Genomic DNA, 25,820 nt, shown 5'->3' with positions numbered 1-25,820 from the left:
CAAAATAAGTACACATCCAAGTGAAAAAATGTAAAGATGAGACATAGAACAAACATGAGCTCAGAAACTATGTTCAAATAAAGAAGATTTAACACTTAAGTTAAAAAGAGGGGTGCTTAGTTAAGATCTGACGACTGATGTGGGCAGATGTGAAGGTATTCCTGAAGAGCAGCGCGTCATGTGTCTTACATGATCTCTGCTGAGGATGAATTTTATATCTCTTTCACTGTTTTGTGTACAGTAACCTAAGAAACCATTTGTTTGAAATAATCCAGGTTTATGACTGAATTATTTTGGTTGTCTGAATGTTGATTTGGCTCTTAAAGCAGGAGATCTACGTCTTAGCCAGAGTTATAGAACAATGTATGTCTATTAAGACGGAGAACACTGTATCCAACATGATAATGCAATTTTTTTCATTGTTGGATGTTTTGTAGCCACTATTTGTGTTACCTTTAAAATGTTAAAACTCGAATAAACTAAACAACTAAGTTCAGTTGTAGTATAATTCACAGTAAAAGTACAAGTGAACTTTAATAAATTGAAAATTGGGCTAATTTTATGTTCTTGTTTCAACACTTGCAGGAATACTAACTAGCAGGCTACACTGAAAAACTACACAAGCTTAAATTGTAGTCAACGTTGAAATGAAATGAAGTAAACTTCCACAGTTCATTGTTGATCAGGAAGGAAAACCACTAAACAAACTTAAGAATGAACTCATTATACAGTCGAGAGGCATTCAAATGACAATTACTCACATTGGTCGTGAATCACTTAACTTTGATTACAGTGACTGTTGTGTTTTTCTGGATTTTTTTTTGCAACAATTACCTTCTGTCATGTGATAATCCTGACCTCATTTTGTTTATACATCCAACTCGGAGTCTCCTACCTGTGCGTAACGAGAACATTGAACTGGACGCAGTGAGCACACCTGAAGGAGGAAACCCCGCCTGACGCAATCCTACTACTACTGCTCCCTTTTATAAGTAGCTGGACACACAGCAGCACTCATCAGTCACAGGGACGAGTCCACGGCACCAGACACACACTCAAACAAACCCAACATGGATTTTTGTTTCGCGACTTTTGCTGCTTGTCTCTTTATCTTCGGCGCTGCGTCCTGCGCTCCCGCCGGTCCCATTCAGGCTTGTGCTGACGTGAGCAGCAGCTCTCTGGCGTTGAATCGCATCGCCAAAATTGTATCAACAGAGGTAAGAGATTTTTAATATGTGTCTTATTTGGAATTATGATAATACAAAATACACCAAAAAACACAACACTAGAAATCACTCATGATAAAGCGTCTGGGATGGTTTTATATGTAAGTAAAGCTGTTTAAAACTTATATCTGAAGTGTTTATTATCAACAAAACACCTCTTTATATCTTATATATAATCTATATGTGGATGACCGCTCACTGAACTGACTTCACATAGTGAAACATCCAATTTCTCAGAGCCAAGGCTGATGTCTTCACAGCGCTTGATTTGTCCAATCAAGAGCTCAATCGGCTAATTGATTAATCAATTCCACATAAATCTGACTGTAGACTTTAAAGTTGCTGAATATACCCGCGTGCATTACTTGGTTTGTATATTTTTGTTCACGTTTGTCTCAAATCACCTTTTAGGCACGAAACGGATCCACAGACGACTCCAACTTCTCTGGACTTGCTTGGGTGGAGGCGACGGATATGTGCGATCCTGAATCCCTCAAACAGAAGTCAGCGGTGAGAAATGACACCTGCATTAAAATAATTAAATAAATAAATAAATAAAAAACACAAAACGACACAAATCACAAATCACATTTACAGCATGAAACAAATGACAAAGTTCCTGCTCGTGATGTCATTTTTCTAAGTTTTCCTCTCCTCTCTCCTTCCTCAGCCGTGTCTCGGGAAGATCCTCAGCGTCCTGGCTCACTACATCTCTATCGTGGAGGACCTCTCTGTGCTGCCCAGCTGCGCAAAGTTTGCCGGCGAAGTGAAGCCGCAGATGCACAAACTGCACAAAGACATCAGCAAATGTGTGCACGCGCGCTCCGGGACGGCTCAGCACGTGGTAAGCTCTGTCTACTGAAAATGCATGTTTGGGAGAGAATGATTCATTTTCGTTGATCATACTGATGGCTCATTACAACTGGACTCACCTTTTCCCTCTGATTCTGCAGGACGACAGCACCGTGACCGACACCTGGATGAGGGACACGCTGTGCACCTCCTACACCTTCGACAGACTCTTCTCCTTCTCCATCCTCACGGCTCGGGTCTTCGCCTTGGGGGACCCGATCCGTCACACGGACGAATCAGCTCAGAAATGCCTGTAGAGCCTGAAATGTTACCTGCAGCTGTGAATTATTGAACGATCACTCTCTGTTCGATCACATTGATCTCTAGTACAGCCTGTGGTGGCGGGTCATGAATCTACAACAGTATTTCCACTCATGTTTCTCTCTCATGCCACGTATTTCCAATGTAATTATTACTGGACATATTTATTCAAATCATATTTATGTATTTATTTATTGATATTTATTGAAATCAGTTGGTATTGCGTTTTGTTTATCTCTATGGTCTTTGTATGGATAATAAACAGCGTGACTTTCATCATCACAAAATGTGCTGTGGTTCCTTAATGACTTCATTGTGTTTTTGTTTTTGTTTTTTTTTGGTGATGTTTCCCTCAACTGAACACAATCATGAGAACCACTTTCCTATGAATTCATTTCCAAAAACATCTTCCAGACACACTTGACATAAGGAGGAAGCTGTGCTTTCCTAAAAGTTTCCTGCCGCTCTTCAGAAGAGGCACAACTTCCTGCTTACTTCCTCCTCGTCAGTGTGTTTATTATACCAGCTTTGTCCCTGGAGCTGTGGTGATGTAATGCTAATCCAGCAGTAATTCAAAGCAAAAGAAACCAGAAAAAGAGGAAGGTGTCATGTTTGAAAAGACGAAGAGGAAGCAGCGGTGCAAAGCTACCAGATTGCTCAACAAGGAAGTTTGTCCCCTGGGTGACATCCTGACTTCATTCAGAAATCCTTGTCTTTGAGGATCAAAACTCCAAAGTTCACTGCTGTTCATCACGACAATGAGAGCAAATGAGGACATAACTATTCAGCACTTAGAACATATTTTCAGCGAGAAAGGTTTCTTGTGGTTTACGAGAAAGGTTAATGAATATGTTCAAATAAGATGGACAATAAATGCAAAGATAGAATAAAAGAGCAAAGCAAAACAAGCCAATCAATAAGTGAATGAACAACACAGTGTTAAAAATAAAAGATCAATATCAAAGTAAGCAAATATCAGAATGCACAAGGGGCTCTGTGAGGCCTGTTGAGTTCCTATATTTGTTTGACAGTAAATGTGAAGTAAATTTTATGTGTGGTTATGCCAGAATATATTTTTTGGGAACCTTTATTAGAAGGTTTATTAGGAGAAGTGATGTGCAGGGCAGTATTACCGTAGACAGCGTGTTTGTGTGAGTATAATGTAACCAGGAAGGTCAACGTGTTACGGTAACTGACACTTTGATATCATAACATCTGCATGAGCAAATGTGAGAAACTTACAATGAAGGGACCCCAATGATTGTACAAGATAAGAAGTTAAAGTCTCCCTCACATACAGGATGAGTTCTCCCAAAAGTGAGAATTCAGTCATAATCTTCTCACCCTCACGCTGACGGAAAGTCGGGGTGCATGACAAAAAAAATTTCTGGGGCTTCACAGCAAAACGGCGTTTCAGCTTTTGTCCTAAACAAGTGAGGCAGATGGGGACTTGTTTGAAAATGTAAAATAACAAAAGTATTTGTCGTATTTACACTCTTTTAAAGCTGAAAGTGAACGCCGTCTGAGTGGATGCACGAGGTTGACCACATGTCGAGGGTGAAAGTAACTTTTTATAATGTATAATATATAAATATTAAACATTATTAGTATAATAGAGTATAATTCATGTCACTCACCTCAAGGCCTATAATTATTTACATATTTAATAATCACATATTGAATGTGTGTCAATGAAATGACTCAGTGTGCCAAAGTTCCTCCTGACCCACTCATGTAAATAATGGGTCATGTTTAATGTGAATTTTACATCACTTCTGCATAATTCCTCTACACTCCGCTGAAGCTGCAGGGAAGCAGTTTGTCCGCGTGCCGGTAACAGCTTGAGTGTTTTTGTTGTCATTCCCCTTGCATGAGTCATCTGCCCGATCAAAGGCTGGGCGGTTGCGTCAGTGGGATGATGTATGTTGATTTATTTCACTAGATAACCCAGATTCCCGTCTGGTAACTGATACATCCTGACATATATTTTATAGTGGACTTTATTCCCATCACACACTCCTTCTCAGTCAAGCAATTATAAAACTGGTCTCCTGGCATGTACAGTTATCTTGATGATTTTAATGTGTAAAATATATATATGTATATATCTTGATGATTTTAATGTGTAAAATATATTTAAATATATATATATATATATATATATATACACATATATATATATATATATATATGTATAACACATAGAGTATCGATCGATTGTTGTTCTACAAACAACTCAGCTAGTCTTTAGCAGCAAATAATCATCTGGACATTTTCCAGTCTGGATTTAGACTTCATGACTAGGCCTACCAAGACTGCTCATATCACAGTTCTCAATGACATTTATCTCACCATAGATACCGGTAATGTCTCCATCTATATCCTGCACGACTTTACTGCTGAACTCTCAACTCAACATCCCCCAGGACGTTTGATTTCCTTTCCAGCACATGTAATCCATGTGTAATGTGAGCAATATATCACTTCCTGATTTCTCTGAACATCGTTCATGTTACGGGGAAGCTTTACTGCTCAGCCGCCTTTCCTCGTGTTTCATGGGTCAGCAAATAATAATGATATGTTTTCTACATAAAATCTGAATATGCAAAGTAAGAGGCGGTAAAAAGTTCAGTATTTGCCTCTGAGTGTCGTGGAGTTGAACCATGACCGGATTAACCTGTTTTTCGGGGGCCGTGGGGCAAAAAACGTGATATTGGCAAACCACCTGCTGTCACCTCCAGGGTCCCATCAGCTGCAGCCAGTCCTCCTATGATTAAATGATTCTGTTAGTTTTATAGTTATTTCATCAAATGCAACTTCATTTAACAAGATCCAACACTTGAACACAATATGAACCTTACTTCAAAAAAAAGTATGTACATTCAATCGTTGATCAGTACAGATCAATACTAGAGGGTTGAAAAAGGTCAGAGTCACGAATCAACAGACACTGGGCAGACACTTTGTTGAGACGGCATGTGAGCATAACAAATACCATTCTGTACCCAAACAATAAGTTGAACCTGAGAAAATTGTATGGTCCAAGGCCAATGCCAGTTGTACATGGCAGGATGTTGTTATAATGTGCATCAACAATGTGAGATAACTTAGGTACGAACACTGTGCCACTATTGTGAGTTATCACAAGTTCTTCTGAGCTGTGAAGGACTCAACCCTGTAAATCGGCACACAAGAGTCATTCGATTGAGATTCGTCTAATATTGTCCAACTACGTTCTTAACCAATCAATCAATCGATCAATCCACGATGGAGTTGCTGAGCTGGTCAATGAATGCCATCGACAGAGTGTTCTCAACACGGCGTGCGGGTTCTGGTGAACCGACATGCCCGGACGGGACCTTTATGTCCGGCTACGTTATGGATGGTTGGGGAAAGTGGAGAGTCATCTGCCTTGCCGCACTGGATGTGGAAGATGTCGAGGACGTGTACATGTTCACGTTCATGACAATTGGAACGATCGCTTTGGGATTTGGAATCTTTATGCAATATTGGAAAATGAGAAAGATCGCTACTGAGCAGACCAGTGCGAGGGCGGACAACGCCAATACTTGGAGTGCTGTGGTCGGGATACGCTCTGACATCTCAACAATCCGCGACTTCGTGATACAGATGCGAGTTGATGTAGCCACCAATCGGGAGGACATGGCGAAGCTAGCAGCCATAAAAGCTGCAGAGGAGACTGATGAATAACATGAAAATGCATTAAAGGGCTCTTACACCATCCCAACACCATCTCAACAAATAATAAATACACTGGACTTTTGCTCTCTCTCAATTGGATATTCTGACTTTGTGGCAAGCCTGGCTATAAGATGAGGCCATAAGATGAGACTGTTGTTCACTCATGATGGACTAATATGGACACATGTGCAGACACACATGTAATCTGTATGTACTGTCTAGAGCTTGAATTCAGCTCTATATGCTACTGCTGTAATATGTTTTGTCAAAGGTCATAACAAAAGAAAAAAAGAGAAGAAAAGAAAAAAGTAATTTGCAAAAGACAAGAAAAGATCAGAATGAAGATTTTATACTGTGGGTAATGGGGGCGGGACTTGATAAGCTTTGGCTTCTCCCGCTTTTCCCTTTCGGCCATGTGTGTTGTATTATTTGAACAATGATGAAATGTGATGCTTATGAATTGACATGTCCGAAACAAACAACATAAATAAATAAATAAATAAATAAATAAATAAATAAATAAATACTTAAAGGCTAACGCCACCAATTTTACACATTAAAGTGTTTCTAGGTCTTGAGGAGTACTACTGCGTATGTGAAACTGTATATATTGTATCTCCAGAGGAAGCTGCATGTGATCTGATAAACTACGTCCAGTGATGTCACTTGGTGGCTGAGTTGCATGGTGGGTAATGTACGCACCAGGTTTAGAAAAGCAGTCCACTGGTCTAACATTGTCCTTCTGTAAGACTGTTTGACACATTTAAAAACAAATTAGCTAAATCATTACAGCAGAACAGAGAAATCACACTTTTTAATTCAAACATTCCTCTTCCTTTCTACACCTGGAGCCCACATTACCCACAATGCAACTTTGCCATAGAGTGACATCAGTGGAGGCAGTTTATCAGATTACATGCAGCTTCCTCTGGAGCCACTAAAGTCTTCATACTACTGTTTCCACATGAGCAGTTTACTCTCCAAGACCCTTAAACACACTTAAATGTGTTAATTTGGTGGAGTTACCCTTTAAATTATATCTTGATGATGATGTAAAGAGGACCAAAATGTATGTATGTTGACATAGGTCCCTCTACAACTCAAGGCAACAAAGTTAGCCAATAATGCAGGATTCACTGTAGTTTATTAAATAATTTAATGGTCCAAATATAAAGTATAAAGTGGCATGACACTGAAATACTCAGGTATAACACAAGTACCTCGATACTGTGCTTGAAAACAGTACGTGAAGTGTTAGGCTGGCTGTAAAAGAAGAACGCCGACATTGTGTCTGTTTCTGAAGTCTTTAAAAACGGAGAGATTTCCCAGATTTTCAGTTTCATTTTTAAAAATGCTCAATAATTTCCTAAACAACTGCACATTACTCACGCTTCATTCTGGACTATTTCTAGTTGTGGATGTGTTGCTTTGGTTGGATATTTACTGCAGCAGGTTAATGTACATGTGGCGCAACAGAGTGATGTACTGATGTGTTTAATGGTTTTTGGACAACAGTAGAGCTCTTTGTTACAGAGGGAAGCTACAGGCTATACAGACAATACTTATCTTATGATATATGACTACAGAATATCTCCATACATTTCAAGTAATTTCCATCACCGGCTTCAAACCCCTTTTGTGCTAACCACTAAATGCCAAACATTTTGTTGACCTTTAGACTGTTGACATTTTGTTTGTACGAGGGCTCGACAAACACGCAGCTGTTGGGGCTGATGCCGAAACCAATACTAGGGAGTAAGTAATTCCGATATCCTTATAGCGGCAATGTAAACACATTTGTTGCAGTGATCCCTCAATTGTGGTCATCAAACATTTGTGACATATATATATAATGGAGGCGGGATATTTCACAGATGAACAATAAACGTTTATTGTGTTTAATGAAATGAGTGAACTGAAACAGTAAATGTCACTGAAGTTTCCTTTTCCTGGCAAAAATTCTAGGTCACCTCAAGTCCTCCTATGATGAAATGATTCTGTTAGTTTTATAGTTATTTCATCAAATGCAACTTCATTTAACAAGATCCAACACTTGAACACAATATGAACCTTACTTAAAGGCTAACGCCACCAATTTTACACATTAAAGTGTTTCTAGGTCTTGAGGAGTACTACTGCGTATGTGAAACTGTATATATTGTATCTCCAGAGGAAGCTGCATGTGATCTGATAAACTACGTCCAGTGATGTCACTTGGTGGCTGAGTTGCATGGTGGGTAATGTACGCACCAGGTTTAGAAAAGCAGTCCACTGGTCTAACATTGTCCTTCTGTAAGACTGTTTGACACATTTAAAAACAAATTAGCTAAATCATTACAGCAGAACAGAGAAATCACACTTTTTAATTCAAACATTCCTCTTCCTTTCTACACCTGGAGCCTACATTACCCACAATGCAACTTTGCCATAGAGTGACATCAGTGGAGGCAGTTTATCAGATTACATGCAGCTTCCTCTGGAGCCACTAAAGTCTTCATACTACTGTTTCCACATGAGCAGTTTACTCTCCAAGACCCTTAAACACACTTAAATGTGTTAATTTGGTGGAGTTACCCTTTAAATTATATCTTGATGATGATGTAAAGAGGACCAAAATGTATGTATGCTGACATAGGTCCCTCTACAACTCAAGGCAACAAAGTTAGCCAATAATGCAGGATTCACTGTAGTTTATTACATAATTTAATGGTCCAAATATAAAGTATAAAGTGGCATGACACTGAAATACTCAGGTATAACACAAGTACCTCGATACTGTGCTTGAAAACAGTACGTGAAGTGTTAGGCTGGCTGTAAAAGAAGAACGCCGACATTGTGTCTGTTTCTGAAGTCTTTAAAAACGGAGAGATTTCCCAGATTTTCAGTTTCATTTTTAAAAATGCTCAATAATTTCCTAAACAACTGCGCATTACTCACGCTTCATTCTGGACTATTTCTAGTTGTGGATGTGTTGCTTTGGTTGGATATTTACTGCAGCAGGTTAATGTACATGAGGCGCAACAGAGTGATGTACTGATGTGTTTAATGGTTTTTGGACAACAATAGAGCTCTTTGTTACAGAGGGAAGCTACAGGCTATACAGACAATACTTATCTTATGATATATGACTACAGAATATCTCCATACATTTCAAGTAATTTCCATCACCGGCTTCAAACCCCTTTTGTGCTAACCACTAAATGCCAAACATTTTGTTGACCTTTAGACTGTTGACATTTTGTTTGTACGAGGGCTCGACAAACACGCAGCTGTTGGGGCTGATGCCGAAACCAATACTAGGGAGTAAGTAATTCCGATATCCTTATAGCGGCAATGTAAACACATTTGTTGCAATGATCCCTCAATTGTGGTCATCAAACATTTGTGACATATATATATAATGGAGGCGGGATATTTCACAGATGAACAATAAACGTTTATTGTGTTTAATGAAATGAGTGAACTGAAACAGTAAATGTCACTGAAGTTTCCTTTTCCTGGCAAAAATTCTAGGTCACCTCAAGTCACCAATACGTTTTCATGTAGGCTGCCAACGATTTATATCTGACATAGATGTCAGCTGTAATGTCAGACTCTGGTTTGTTATGCTTTCCCTTTTTTTTCGTTTGTAGTAAACGGTCTCATTTATAATCTTTTGAATTAACTTTTGGATATAAAATACATTTCTAAAAAATAACTGTGCTGGTTGTGTTGATGCATTAACAACCCACCTACAACATTTACTGGGATTCAGTGTTTGGTCCTTCTAAACTCTACCTGAGGAGCAAATATAGCAGGTTGGATGGAATCTAACAGTCGATTTTTCTCAAGTAAAAATGTTCATTTAATGCTACGTTATATGTCCTTTCTGCTACATTTGTTTTATGAATTTGTTTCTTTGCAGATTCAGATTATTCAGTGTTTATAGGCTAGTAATCGTGATGTGTGATCAATCAGATATCGCTGTAACTGGGATATTGTGTGAGAGGATGCATCAGAGCCAAAGTAGCACATTTTTAAATTGGTAAATTTTTCTCAGTAATCTGACCAAAAAAATTACAAGTAATCAGAAAATGCTGAATATCTGTCCCAATAATTAAACTCCTAAACTTAAGACTTCATAGATTACGTGCTGCATCAGAGCTACAATAGTGTGTTTTTAAATGAATCAATGAATCAATCCATTTTATCTCCAACAAGCCTTTTGTGTCTCCAGAAGAAGCTGCAAACTGATAATCTACCTCCAATGATGTCACTCAGTGGCTGAGTTGCATTGTGGGTAATGTCGGCACCAGATTTTAAAAAGCAGTCCAATGGTCTAACATTGTCATCCTATAACACTGTTTAACACATTTTAAAAAAACAAATGATCCAAATAGTGACGGCAGAACCGGAGAGATCACTATTTGTATTCCTCGCATTCCTCTTCCCTTTCAAATCCTGTAGCCTACATTACCCACAATGCAACTTAGCCACGGAGTGACATCACTGGAGGCAATCTGTCTATCTATAGTTGTATTGTTTATTTTTGATATTGCTGATATTGGATCCAATTATCAACCAGGCCAGTAATTGGATGATTCATAGAAGCTATACAGTGTATCTACAAATAAATATTGCAAATTAATAATTGAATTTTACTGGTATTTTTGATACTTATATCAGATTTATTGCCAGAAAATGACTTAAGAACATTCAATAACAGAAACTCTGAGACTCAAGTAGGCTACTATTGGTATGGGTTACATTCACATATGTAAACATATATATATATTTTTAATTAATACAACATATTCATACATTTTCTTTGCTTAAGTATGACTTTTTAAACTTTGTACCAAACTGCAGCTGAACTGAACGCAGAGTTGGAGAGTAAACACAAAGTGTAACACTCATCCCTTTGTATTCCGTTACTGTAATGACATTTCACTGGTTGTTACATCAGCGACTAATCCCTCACATTCAGGAGGTTAATGAGGGTCCTGGGAATTTCTTGGAGGATTGTGCTCTCTGCAGTGCCGCCCCTCACCTGTTTACCTGTCTCTGGTGATGCGGACAGGAGGTGAGCCGGCTGGAGTTTTGACAGCTGGCTCCGCTGCAGAGGAACCAGCCCAAAAGCGAACGAAGGCGGGGTTAAAGAAAAAACAAGGAATTTCCTGGTGAGCTGCGACAACACGGGAAGGTAAAGTTTGCTCCGTTGAAATGTTGAGTTTTAAACCTCGTAATGCCGCGTGGGCGAGGCTGATTCATCGCAGTTTAACAGAAGCCGTTGTCCGCCCCGCTGTTATCGTGTAGCCTGCAGCCGTTACATCCAGATTAACTCTGAAGTGACGTTAGCATGTTAACCTGTAGGTAGCTGCTCAGCGGTTAGCTAGCAGGCTAACGTTAGTTATAAGTTACTGACCGTTAACTGTGACGCTGAAGTCTGGGCTTTTTTTGTCAGCGGTTACTGTCATGACACTTTACAGTTTTCACAGTTGAAATTTACCGTAACTTTATCTTAAGTTACTGTTTTGGCTAATGTGTGAATGTTGCGGTTAGATGTAGCTGAGTGATGTTGAGGAGTCCTGTAAGAGGAAGCGCGTGTTTACTCACCCAGAACAATTCAGCCGGGCGGAGTCATTCCCCTCCGCGAGTTCTTATGAAGATGCATTTAATCGTTTACACTGATCTTATCAAATCAAAGTGATGTCTTCAAACTCCTTGATTTGTTTGACAACTTAAAAGTATAAAATGTCCACTAATAGAAAGCAAGCAGTTTTGACATTTTCTTAATATTTGACAAAAAAAAAATGCAAACAGAAGTATATTATATATGCACATTAGTTTGTGACACTGCAAATATTTTCCCTGCTAAATGACTTACTTATTCCTTGAACTAGGCCTGTCACATTATTCTATGTTCCAAGAAGTCAGGCTTACACCGATTACATTGCTTGCCAAAACTCCCCACAGACTGAATAAAACTACTTCCTGACATTAATATTGGATCTGCTGTCAGAAAATGCCAAAAATGACTACTGTTTTGCTCTCTGGAGGCATTTTTGATGAACGACAATGGTGCTCACTGATCACATTATATTTCCTGTGACGAGTATACTTAAAAATAAGAGTTATTTTGTGTACAACAACGATTATCGGCCCAGGGCGATTCCAAATTTTCTGTCAGATTGGTGATAAAATAAACACATGTAAAAATGTGCTACCGTGGTTTTGATGCATCATTGTCTCACACAGTATCCCGCTCGCAAGACTATCTGATTGGTAACATATCAAAGTTAATAACCTATAAACAATGAACAATCTGACTCAGCAAAGTAACAAGTAGATACAGTGCTCAGCATAAATGAGTACACCCCCTTCGAAAAGTACCATTTTAAACAATATCTCAATGAACACAAAAACTATTTCCAAAATGTTGACAAGACTAAGTTTTATATAACATCTTTTTATCTTATAACATGAAATTAAGGTTAATGATATAACTTAGAGAACAAAATTTTCAGTTTTACTCAAATCAGGGTGATGCAAAAATGAGTACACCCCACTGAAAGTCTCTGGAGCAAGGCTAAATTTTAGACTACAAATGTCTAATTTAACAATAATAAACCACAGGTGAGTCTAATTATTCATTACACAGGTGTCCAGCAGACAGTTGACTATAAAAGGGTGTAGAAAACCCCTTCCCATTTCATGTTGTTAGCAATGGCACCACATGGAAGAGAAATGTCTCAAGACCTGAGAAAGAAAATCATTTCTTTACACCGCGAAGGTAAAGGCTACAAGAAGATCAGCAAAGCTTTACTTATCAGTCAGAATACTGTAGCAAAAGTGATACAAAAATTTAAAAAAGATGGAACTGCAACCATCTCACAGAGACGTCCAGGTCGTCCACGGAAGTTAACACCTCGACAGGAGCGTCTTCTGATGAGAAGGGTCGAAGAAAATCGGCATGCAAGTTCACTGCAGTTATCCAAGGAAGTAGAAAGCCAAACTGGGGTGACTATTTCCCGTGACACAATACGGCGTACACTGCAGAGGAATGGCATGCATGGGTGCTGTCCCCGACGGAAGCCTCTCCTAAAGCCCAGGCACAAAAAAGCCCGCCTGGAGTTTGCCAGGGCCCGTGCTGACAAAGATGAAGACTACTGGGACTCTATACTTTGGAGTGATGAGACCAAGATAAATGTTTTTGGAACTGATGGCTTCAAAACTGTATGGCGTCGCAAAGGTGAGGAATACAAAGAAAAATGCATGGTGCCTACAGTGAAACATGGTGGTGGCAGTGTCCTTCTGTGGGGTTGCATGAGTGCTGCTGGTGTCGGGGAGCTGCGTTTCATTGATGGCATCATGAATTCACAGATGTATTGCTCTATACTGAAAGAAAAGATGCTACCATCACTCCATGCCCTTGGTCGTCGTGCACTTTTCCAACACGACAATGATCCTAAACACACATCTAAGGCCACTGTTGGATTTCTGAAGAAGAACAGGGTGAAAGTGATTCAGTGGCCAAGTATGTCTCCTGATCTGAACCCAATTGAACACCTATGGGGAATTCTGAAGAGACAAGTTGAGCATCACTCTCCATCCAGCCTCCAGTCTCTAAAAGAGATCATTCTTGAAGAATGGAACAAGATTGATGTAGCAAAATGTTTCCAACTTGTTCATTCCATGCCTAGAAGACTTGGTGCTGTCATTAAAAATCATGGAGGCCATACAAAGTACTAGATATAGTAGTTTTTGTTGTGGGGTGAACTCATTTTTGCATCGCCCATATTTGAGTAAAACTGAAAAATGTGTAATCTAACTTATGTTATTGACCTTAGTTTCATGTTATAAGTTTAACAGATGTTATATTAAAAATATATATATTCAACATTTTGGAAATTGTTTTTGTGTTCATTGAGATATGGTTTAAAATGGTACTTTTCAAAGGGGGTGTACTCATTTACGCTGAGCACTGTATATTCATCAAATGAATGTAGTGGAGAGGAAGTATAAAGTTGCAGAAAAATGGAAATACTTGAGTAAAGTACCTAAAAATTATACTTGAGAACGGTTCTTGAGGAAATTGTAGTTAGGTGTATTTCATCACTGGTAGTTTGTAGTTTTGACACAAAGATTATCATTTTTACTGCAAATGAATATTGATGCCAAACACTGGTTATCAATCTCCTTGATTTCTAATTATTGGTATCGGCCCTGAAAAAGCCGTATCAGTTGACCCCTAACTAAAACTATGTTGTTGATTTCAGTAACGTAGTTTCAGCAGATCAGCCTCATCACTACTAGTCATTTTATCATTTGACTTAAGTTTAGCTCCTTTTTTCCTGGGAAGTTTTAGATTTATCCTGTTAGCTGCCATCGTGTTTGAGAAGCAGAAGGTCTGTTCGGCCTTGTGTTGTTGTTGGCCTCCTGAGCTCTTACATTCAGTCTCTCTCTGTGCTCAAGATGAATGTGGGCGTAGCTCACAGCGAGGTGAATCCCAACACGAGGGTCATGAACAGCAGAGGGATATGGCTCACCTACATGCTGCTGACCGTCGTGTTGCACATCGTCCTGCTCAGCATTCCTTTCTTCACTGTGCCGCTCGTCTGGACCCTTACAAACGTCATCCACAACCTGGTCAGTTAAAATCATGTTCAAACTTAACCATTTTAGACTGAATAGAACCAGGAGATGAAAATAAAAAGTATAATATTTGTCATGATATTGAACAAACTGTTGAGTATTGAGTATGTGGCAAGCCTGCACATAAATACAGGAGCTTTGCAGTTGTTCATTATGACAGTTTGGATAAATATCCTCCTCGCTGTTGTTTGGAGCAGATACTTTAGTCAGCTAATGATCCAGTGAAACGTATCTGCCTTTGTGGCTAATAGCAGTTATGCATGTCTTCTGTGTGGTTGTTCCTGTGCAGGTGATGTACCTGTTCCTACACACAGTGAAGGGCACTCCTTTTGAGACACCAGACCAAGGCAAAGCTCGTCTGCTCACACACTGGGAGCAGATGGACTACGGTGTCCAGTTCACATCTTCGCGCAAATTCCTCACCATCTCACCAATTGTTCTGTAAGTATGTTTGCGGCTCATGATGAGAAGTCGTCCGCAGCGCTGGACAGTTTGCAGTTTCTCTTTCATTATGATGCCAACATCGGCAGGTTACCTGGAATGGGTCTGTTTTTTTTTTTTGCCTGACGTGTTAAAGCTGTTGGGAATCTTCTGGACTTCTTTAAAGAATATCTGGAAACAACTGGAGGCTAATCGACATTCTTTCCATTCTCAGAATCTCTTGTGCTAAATCTGCCACGTCTACCAATGTGAGCTGCACACCAGCCGTCTGAGTAACAATGAGTTGATTTCATACAGTGGTAGACTAAAGTCAGCTTCTCATTTCAAGCCAGTGACCATTTAACTGGAGAAACCAGTTTACTTTTATTTTGAATGATGATAGTCACAGAAAATACAATGTGTTCCGTTAGCACCACTGTCGTCCATCAGAAATGCATCTACAGAGCAAAACAGCAGCCTTTATCAGCATTTATTGAGCCGATCAATTTTAAATATATCAGGAAGCAGTTTTATTCAGTCTTCAGGAGTAAAGGAACATGAAGGAGCTGTAAGATGAAGAGCTGAAAGCAACCGGCTATACAGCTTCAGCTTCTCAGTGAGGTAGCAACTTCTTTTCCCTCAATAACTTTATCACATTCCCCATTGGCATTTGGTTTCAATCCAACATACTGTCAAATGGGCGTGTTGGCTTTTCTCTTTGACAACAAATGCTCCGCCATTGTCTTGTCGGACAGCTGTCCTCACCCTCGTTATGTCATAAGTGAAATGTGACTTCTGTTACTCTGTGCTGCAACTCTGCTGCCCGACGCCTGCAGCAGTTTGTAATTGTAGTGTCCGTCGTCGGACTAGTATTCATTTTTATTAAAGTAAAACAACGCTGGAGGCCGTGGGCAAGTAATGTAATTGGTATATGCCTGACCACCACGTACCACCAGGAACTCTGATGACTGTTGCCAGTATCAGTAGTATCTCAGCATCCACTGATGGAACAAAATCTTGAGCAAATATCATTGTTCCCAGATAAAGAAGCTTTCATGATCTCCTGACTTTCCTCTAGTACAGGGGTATAATAGTGTGTACCTCACTACTGTGAGGTTATGTAGAGTAATTAATGCAAAGTAATAATTAGGAATCCTCGATATTTAAAGATAATTTTATATCACAAAAAAAAGGGATTTATATATATTTATTAATCCGCTGGAAACGTCTCTACAACATAATCAAACCTTACGGCGGCCACCTACAGGTCTAAAACTGTCCGGAAAAGTATGGGTTGAAATTTGGTACAGTCACGTTCACCAACACTACAGGATGAACCTTTATCACGCAGACCAAAACTACTCTAGAATAAAATGTCAACATGCAAGTTGGTTTTTATTGGTCGTATGTGGAGTTTATTTTCACTTTTTTATTATGTATTTAAGAATCTGTGTTTGTTTTGATGTGTTGATGCTACATTGACATTTCTCTCTCTCTGCAGGTATATTCTCGCCAGTTTCTACACAAAATATGATCCCACACATTTCTTCATCAACACAGGCTCCCTCCTTAGCGTCCTCCTCCCAAAGTTGCCTCAGTTTCATGGAGTACGGATATTTGGGATCAACAAATACTGACAGAACACTGGATTTTAACCGCAAGCACTGGACTTGTAGTTTTCTATTTCTGCTGAACTGTTTTATGTTTAGTGTTTGGGGAGAAGAGAACCAGTTGGATTTGTCTGTACTGTACAGACTGTGTGGAGTAATATAAAGAATTTGCGGCTTATGGATGCACATAAATGCACTGCTGCTGTTTCATGAAAGTAATTTTTTTTTCTTTACTGACGTTCCTGAGGTATGTTTATCAAAAGCCAGACACTTTGCTCTTGGCTTCAAGAAAGAGCACATTTGAACTGCACTCCTTTAGATTGCAATGTTTATTCCTTATTTTGAAGATGTCATCACCCTCACCCTGTCGGAGATTATAGTTTTTCTCTTACAAACTGCGCTGGCTGCACGTCTGTAAAACTGCATCTGGATCTTTTTCCATTAATGTGAATGAATTCTTTGTGAATTCATTGTGGCATTTTGGTCCATTTTCTAGTAACAATTGCAGTTAGTTTCAGTTTTCTTTAATGCTTTTTTCTTGATTTTCTATGAAGGATTTACATGCAGCATGCATTTACATGCCTACGATAAACTGCAATCTTTGTGTTGCTATGATACACACAATCATGTAATTTACTGTTTGCCTTAAAAGCTGGATTTTTTTCCTCCCTCATAAAATGAAAAAAAGCAGTGATAACTGCACGGTGTGCACACATGGTTGTCTGATCTTTATTTCACACGGTGGCATTGAAAAGTGATAAATTGTTTGTGTGGAGGTTTGTCATACTCATTTAATCAAACGTGGGCCAGTTTGTTTGATGTGGGGAACTCCAGACACTTTACATGAAGCTACCATGAGGGGGCTGTCACAGTGTTTGCAATATGCTCATGTATCCAAGGATTTCCCCCCCTTCCGCTTGCAATATGGTGGTGTTTGCATTGCAGTGAGGTTTCCCTGTTTGTGACGTGTCTTTTGGGGAAGTAAACACAGGAAATGCAACAGCATGTGAATGTGATTACACTTTTGTTGCGTCAACTGAGTCTGCATGCAAATAATGCTAGTACGGTCATTCGGTTCATACATGTTGTGTAATCAAGCCTGACCATTGGGGTGTTCCCTGCTTTTGAATGTTACGACTACAGTCACATTGATGTAAAGAAGCCAGTGGTGGGACACAGAGGGCTAAAGGTCATCAGATAGGCACACTGAAACTAAAGAGTGCAAGATAAAGGCTGAATAGTGTTTCTTTTATATTTTCCATCATTTACTGAAAGCCACCTAATTTAAGATAACACTATCTCACTTGAACAGCAAATTCCTGTTTCCACTTTTAATGTAATGTGAACTCGGTAAACCTTGATGTGTCACTAGATTTACCTTGTTTATCTAAAACTGAGGGCATGTGTTCCAGTCATCACCGTGTCCTTGTACCACAATGACAAGATGTCAAACGGAAAAGAAGAGATATGAGAAAGGTCAGAAATTTTTACTTCTCTGCAGATGGTAGAACTTCCTGAGATCTCTTAGAAAAAAAGGGTCCTATTTACACAATAGGTGGGTTTTTTGAGTAAAATGCTGTTTCATGTGCGGGTGAACAAAAGATGCCATTCACAACTCTGACTTTGAGAAATTCGGTTCCCAAATATGCAGATTCAAAGTGTAAACTGTGGCAGTAAAATGCAGCTTCTGCACGTGCTGCTGTAACGTAAGTTCAGCTCTCGGCTGCTTGTAAAGGGGATATTCCACAGATTTATGTTCATCCTCCTCCCAGGTGTCATTTGATAACAGACTGTGTTTTGTAATCTGAATGTTTACTTGATTAGCCGACAAGTAATTAATCAGTTTTTTGGACATGATTTGGACAAAACAAACTATCTAAAGACATCCTGTAGATCCATGGGAACTTTTGATGGATTTTTCTTATTTATTAATTTTTTGTTTCTCCATGTTCTCCTACTAAATTATTAATAGAAAATTGAAATCAGTAGTCACAGCATACTAATTGCTTGAATACATAAAAAAAAAATTCCTGTGGTGAAAAAAATATTTCGCAGTAACTTCAAAGTGAAATTACTCAGGTGAAGAAATATTTGCAGCAAAATGTACCTTAAGTATAACGAGTAAATGTAGTCATCAGACAGCAGATTGGACCTTGTCAGTGTACTTTGAGTTTTTTATTTTTTCTGCTACTTTATTCTTCTACTAGACTACATTTTGAAGGCAAATATTGGAACTTTTATTCAACTTTATTTAATAACTTTAGTTACTTTGCAGATTACTTGCAACACAATTTATTTTATCAGAAGTACGGATTCTGATTCTCAGAAAAATGCTGACTATTGAATCTGCAAATCATTTAACTCATGGTCAACAGTTTATATGTATAATTTACTTTTATCTGTACTTAAATAATACTTAAAATCAAATACACTAACCCTACCACTTTTACCTCTATACTTATGGGTAACTTTAACTTTTACCAAAGTTGTGTCTTAAAACAAGAATTACTTGAAAGAACACTTACTGTGTGTAGCATTTTATGCTATTTTAACTTCTTATATTTAGTTAAGGTAGTTTTATCTATGACTGCATCATATTTTATTAATTATATCCTTATGTAAAACCTTGATCTGCAATGTGAAAAAGTTGCTATATGTGTTTCTCTGAAATTGTAGTGGAGTAGAAATGAAAGTAGAATATAATGTAAATAATCGAGTAGAGTTCAAGTACTTCAAGTGTGGTACTTCAAGAAATACACTCACTGAATAGTTTATTAAGAAATTGTTATAGCACTGACTCTGAAAAATAAAATCTCAGATATTTAGCTTCAAATGCATCACACACAATGATGTGAACAAATGTCAGAGCTCAAACATATTTTTTTATTCAAAATACCTTCGGACACTTCCACTGATCTGTGTCCATTAAAATGAAAACAGTGAAATACAAACTTGAATGAACTTTTCTCCCCCGAGCACAAAGCTAGAATAATAACCACCCCATCACGCTGCTGTTAAGAGGTGAGATTTAAGGTTAACGCGTGGTGTACTACACACGCCGTCGGATGCCCTCATTGCAGTGAGCTCATTTAGAGCCTTGAGGCTGTGAACGCAACATGTTTTTGAAAATTAAAACATAAAACCTCCTCCAAGATATGACTAAAGACAACACAAACTACCATCAATCACACAAGTTCAAATGCTTTAACTTCCAGGTCTCAGTCACTGAAACACAATTTTAACAGAAGCCTTTGTTCCCTAAAAAAAGAAGAGATCTGGCTTTAGTGCACATTCTATAAACAACACATTTTTCTGCTGATAACAGATCGGACCAAACTGTTCTGCTTGTGATTGTTTTTTGCACTGAAAGCCAAGACTCAATGTGGTTCTTGTGGCTGAAGCGACAATCCAGGCTTTTCTTAATCCCTCCTCCGAAAGTCTGTCTGGAACTTTGCACAGGAGCCACTGAGAGCTGTTCTCCGCTCACCGTTCTGAAAGGAAATAACAACTGTTTCCATTTACATGTATCGCAAACACTGTGCTGTCTCACTCTGGTTTCATCATAGGCTTGATTTCGTCTTCCTCGTCGTCTGTGTCAAAAAATTCATCCTCAAAAAAAGATCCTCCAAAGCCATATTCCTGCACGTGGACAGACACCTCATTTGGCATCAGGTGAGGAGACCCTTCAATGAAATCTGCAAACCTGTGAATTAAAGTTACAATATCAGCAATATTATCATTGTTATATTGTATATAAACCACGTAATGGTAATCAGGGGTACCTACATACTTCACATACAGCATAATATCAAACATTCACTTAATATTAAATGTGTTTTTATTAGTGTATAAATGACCTGAAACTTTTACCTCAGAGTAAACCTTTCATAAAACCGATCATTTGTTTACAAGAACTCCCTGGAAAGAAAGGAACCCTGCATCACACACTAGTTTATATGTAGATTAATTGTATTTTTTCTTGATGTTATTTAAAGGTTTATGCATCTTGTTTCTCTAAAATGCATGTTTCATGTTTTCATATGACACTTTCAATATTGTTAAGTTGGACACCTAATTATCCTGTTGGGCTACAAACTATAGACATTGTATCAGTATAACAGAAGATGTCGCTGTTGGGAATGTATTTAGTGATTTTAACAATAATGTGGACAATGTTGTGAGGCATTACAACATAAAAATTTCCACGTGGATGAATACCTTTTGCATATTATTGAACAAGGCTGACATATGATATTCTCCAGGTTGAAGGGAACATGCTTGTTTCATGATCATTTTAGTGAAAATAAAAATTTTACAATTCTCACTAAAATTGTAACTCATCAAGTTTGTCAACTGAGTTCATGTGTATATCAAGAGTCTCTTTCTGTTTGTGTAACCCAAGGCTGGGCTGAGTGTAAGTCATGCATTAAAGACATCATGTTTTTAAGCAAATGTTATACTCGGGCACAAACATCATAACATGCACCTTTTCGGAGACTGAAGCCTGGACACCGCCCTCCACGGGCTGAATTCTGGACTGTTACAGTGCTTCCTGAGCTCATCCAGTGCACGCCGAGTCTCTTCCTCTCCCTCCTTCTGATACTCCTCCTCGGTTAACAGGCGACGTGGCTCCGGCTTCCAGTTTAAAAAACGTCTCATTTTCCTGCACGACAAAGCAATAAAGAAATGTGATTTATGAGAAATAAAAATGACTAATGGTTCTACAGAGAAAAGGCAATAATACAAGCTCTTAAATAGCTGCTTTAAGCTTCAGTAGTCAGCCAGGGTAAATCTAAAAGGTGGATCATTTTCATTGATCCAGCTTTTAGATCATTTCAAATAATCTTGTGCAATATTGAAAACACACTATACCAAAATGTAAATTAATGTGTTTCACTGCTGCTAACAACCACAGAGCTTCATCATACTGCAGGAGGTAAAAGGAAGACAATATGAACTGTTTAAAATGGACTGTCAGTTGTACTCTTCTGCCACCTTATGGCAAGGTTCTGAACACGCACCTCCATGCAGCAACTACCATTAAGAATGGATACTCCAGATTTTTGGAGAACAACGCTGCCACTATGATGGCGAAGGCGACTTGCTGAATTTGAATCCCCAAATAAACTAGAAGCAGCCCAAACAGCTGCAGCGTCCACGACAAGATGTTGATGTTCTTCTCATCCACAAGAGGACCGTAACGGTAACACACAGCAAAACTGATGAATCCCACCACTGCTACATAACCTTTAAAGACAAAAAGCAAAAAAATATATATATTGACTTTAAAAATTGCTTAAGAAGAACCAACACAGTGCAGAGGTATGCAAATGTTGTTTATGTGTATTATGTTGTTATCATGATTGGTCGGTACCTAATGCCACATGCCAGTGTTCTTGCAGAATTACGCTGAGATTCCTGCAGACAAGTTGGATGGCGTAAAGAGAAAACGACCAGCCGCCAACAATCAACACATAAAAAGGGCTTTTCTGTAGAAACAGAAAACACAAAGAGTTCAATAATTAAGTATGATAGCGAAGTGATTTTGGTGCAAAATCAATGATATTTAAGATACTGAAATAACTTACTTTTGGCAAAAAGCGTGCCAAAATGAAAAAGAGGATGATGAGAGACGCGATCATGCCGGTGCTCATACCAGCAGAGTAGAAGAAGATTTGACTCCTTTGTGTGAAGGAAAACAAAAAGGTAAATTACACAACAAGATGCAGTTAAATCCTAACAATGGTACATAAGTAAGAAAAAATACCTGCTGAGTGAGTCTGCAAAGATGAACAACATCATTCCGGCCAGGAAGACCAAAAACAAATAGATATCAAACTCTGCAAGGAAAAAAGAACATTATGTTGGCCCCATAAAATCTGTCAATAACCAGCGAAATAGCTGTGTTAATTTGTTTTCCACTTACTTCGAAGGGGCTTGACAGTGTACGTAGTTTTGTCAGCAGGCTCGATCTTGAAGCACGTCTTCTTGCTGAACAGACTGATGTTAATAGAGGTTTCATTGTGCCGCTCGCGTAGCAAGCTCTGGAACCAGCCCCAGAAACTGAAGCGGTCCAGCTCTTTCAGCTCCTCCTCACCTTCCACAATTACCATCTTAAACACATTTGAGCTCCATACTTTGACCTGTCGGAAAATCACAAAACATACGTGACCAGATTTGTAGAATTGTTCGAAACTGAACCCAAGACATCCAAACTGAAGAAGAGTGACTATTATGACAAAGTGCATTTAAGATGAACTTTATTCTGGAGTAGGTATCATTCATGTAACTTACCTGAATTCTTGTCCATGTCTGCCTCCAGGTTGGTACTACAGAGTTTTTATAACAGAACCTGTTGGACCCTGACAGGATATAGGTCTCTCCATCCTCGAGATCGAATACTGAAGGTTTGTTACCTAGGTTTGACAAGAAAAGTGACAAATGTGAAACAAGCCTGCGACACGAAGCCCATGAAAGACCAAAACACTGCATTAGTCCATCCTTCAGTACTACCTAAATGATCTGCTCTATGCAGCATTCAGCCTCATTACCAGTGGTGCATGCCGAAGACGAAACATTTTGCATTATAGCAAAGAATAGCAATATTGTATTGTTATTGTGATACGAATATATATAGTCTTGAACTTGTGATATATTGTGATATGGCAAACGTGTTGCCTTTTTCTAGTTTTAAAGGCTGCATTACAGTAAAGTGATACAATTTTCTGAACTTATCAGACTGTTCTACTTGTTCTAATATTTGTGTTTACGAAAGTAGTCATTTCATCAACATTGCAGACGATTATTTATCCAACAATCTCGTTGTGTTAATATTTTGTGAAAGTACCAAAAGTCAGTATTGATGCAATATGGATATCAAGGTATTTGGTCAAAGATATCATGAAATTTTAATTGTCATCCAGCTATAATATGTTCAATAAACAGAGACCATATAGATAGCATTTAAACATCAAGATAAACAGTACAGCAGTGTCTAGCTGAAGTTAAGTTGCAGCATCTTCCCTGATCAAGCTTTAAAATCCTGATTTAAGTAGCTGCAGCTTCTAGCTGCACATAAGTACATGTCGACTCAGATATTCAACTTTTGGCCTTGTTTGGGTTGGATACAGACACAGAGACTCTCTGACAGTCCCAACAAGATACTATGTTATAAGCTAAATCAATATGATAAGCTGGGGGAGGTTATTTTGAATAAAATATACGATACAGTGTTAATATCATTGTTACATCCTTCAGACCGATCTTCATAGCTATAAAACAAGTAGTGCTGCAGCTAACGTTTAGTTTTACTGTTGATTACTTTTTTTTAAATAATCGATTGATTGATCAGTTGTTTAATCTATAAAATGTCACAAAATACTGAAAAATGTTGGTCAGTGTTTCCCAAAGCCCAAGATAAACCCTCAGTGTTTGTTTTATAATTTGCATGAATGACCTGAGGGCGGGGCGGGCTTAACTAACGTTAAAGCAACGTTAAGGTTTAACAGATTTATACACAGCTTAGAACTACAACAGCAAAACAAACGATGGAATTACATTAGATGTCTCCCTTTTACAGAGACGGGACAAGATAACAGGTCCCAGTGACATGTGAATAAGTTGCACAGTGGCTCATCATCAAGTGACTTATATACAGTTTCAAAGACCAAACGTAAGCTAACATGAGTTAGCCTAAGCAACGGCACTCGTTCAAAATATGTAATGTATCAATTAAAGTCTCTGTTATTGCCTCGTAACAACGCGTCTTACCCGTAGCTTGTTGTGAGGTTTGAGGTAAACTGGTAAAGAGCACCATAAAAAACATTAATTTGGCACTTTCAGAAATGAAACCGTTTATAATTTTCATGCATCCCGCCATGATGATAGCACCATATCCCTCCTCTATTGTTTTGTCCCGCCCCTTCCTGCCCCGGCAGCTAGGTTGAGTTACAGGCCGTCCAGCCAATCACAGAGTCAGGTTGGATGTCGTCATTGTCATTGTGCGTTCAACGTCTCTACAAGTGACAACAACTTAAAATTTAACGTTTTTTAGGGGAAAAATAAAACAAAATGAAATGTATTTATATGCTCCACCACAAATACAGTGCGTGTATTTATTTATACTTCTTTTTTTAAGTTAAGTTGTTTACAGCAGTATTTCTTCATTGCTAACAAATTTGAGATAAGTATGATATTGTGTGATGTTTAGTTTTTAGTTTTTTTTTTTATGTATGACCATAAAAAACAAATAAAACCCATGGGCAAAGTATTCCAAACACAGAACACAAAAAGTTCTGCTTTTGCCATTTTAGGTCCATTGAGTGTTTATGATATTATGTTTTAAAAAATAATGTAACTGTAGTTGCATTGTAGGAGCTGTTTTTCACCCTATAGTTTGTCATTGGTGGAGTAAGTAAATATGAAGATAGACGTTGGGGCTGCTGAAAAACAAGCCTCTCTTAAGTTTATAAATGGACTTGTCCAGTGAAAACAGTGATGGCTGTTTGAAAACACAGCAATTCCATCTCCATCATTTTAAACCACTAGGGGGCAGCTACCAACCTTTGGGATTTGCCAAATGATTCACACAAGGATACTATTTTAATATAGGGGTCAACCTGCCTTAAGATTTACTGCCAATTAAATTCTGAATTAATCAAAATACAAAAGCAACAACATAGAGCTGTGTATGCAGCTGTATCTGCTGTATTGTAATCTGTTGAAATCAGTTCTAATCGACAGATTCTCCCCAGGACTGTTTATGTGCAATCTAAAACGCTGACTGAGCCCTGTGCCATCCTGTTGTGGCAAGTCAGAGAATATTCCTTCAACATGAGGACATGAAGAGCTTCTATGGAACAACGTTGAACTCTTAGAATACACAGAAACACAAGCAGTACAGAACTACATGTGCCCCAACCCCAATACAGCCAAATGTCAGTTGGTTGGTCCACAGCTTTGGTCCAGGGCAAGATATCTAAACAGCTAGCGGATGGATTCACATGAATGTTTGTAAAGACACGGCTAAATTCCTGCTAAATCAATAACATTTCTATTAACTTCAGCTGTAATTAGAAATGTCAGTACACCCTAACCTTGAGAAGGTGATCATGCA

General features: G+C 38.5%; 2 protein-coding genes across 3 annotated transcripts; one reads left to right on the top strand and one right to left on the bottom strand.

The window, feature by feature from the left end:
• Window positions 1–11,032: 11,032 nt before the first annotated feature.
• ormdl2 (ORMDL sphingolipid biosynthesis regulator 2) lies at window positions 11,033–17,418 on the top strand. The gene is made up of 4 exons (XM_030424409.1): window positions 11,033–11,223; window positions 14,496–14,669; window positions 14,965–15,116; window positions 16,597–17,418. Exons 2-4 carry the CDS (start codon window positions 14,496–14,498, stop codon window positions 16,730–16,732), a joined length of 462 nt encoding a protein of 153 aa, XP_030280269.1. The 5' UTR covers window positions 11,033–11,223; the 3' UTR covers window positions 16,733–17,418.
• Window positions 17,419–19,459: 2,041 nt separating this feature from the next.
• Window positions 19,460–24,627, bottom strand: nemp1 (nuclear envelope integral membrane protein 1). Of its 2 annotated transcripts, XM_030421843.1 has the most exons (10): window positions 24,476–24,627; window positions 23,000–23,121; window positions 22,632–22,848; window positions 22,473–22,545; window positions 22,294–22,387; window positions 22,080–22,194; window positions 21,727–21,952; window positions 21,192–21,368; window positions 20,576–20,623; window positions 20,277–20,408 (listed from the first exon to the last, which is right to left on the bottom strand). In XM_030421843.1, exons 1-9 carry the CDS (start codon window positions 24,582–24,584, stop codon window positions 20,611–20,613), a joined length of 1,146 nt encoding a protein of 381 aa, XP_030277703.1. In that variant the 5' UTR covers window positions 24,585–24,627; the 3' UTR covers window positions 20,277–20,408; window positions 20,576–20,610. The 2 variants fall into 2 exon arrangements, with proteins under 2 accessions (XP_030277702.1, XP_030277703.1); XM_030421842.1 differs by lacking the exon at window positions 20,576–20,623 and having other exon boundaries at window positions 19,460–20,408.
• Between the last annotated feature and the right edge of the window lie 1,193 nt (window positions 24,628–25,820).

Source organism: Sparus aurata, chromosome 7 (assembly GCF_900880675.1).
Source record: "Sparus aurata chromosome 7, fSpaAur1.1, whole genome shotgun sequence".
NCBI classification, from domain to species: domain Eukaryota; kingdom Metazoa; phylum Chordata; class Actinopteri; order Spariformes; family Sparidae; genus Sparus; species Sparus aurata.
This window is presented reverse-complemented; position numbering and strand designations above follow the sequence as displayed.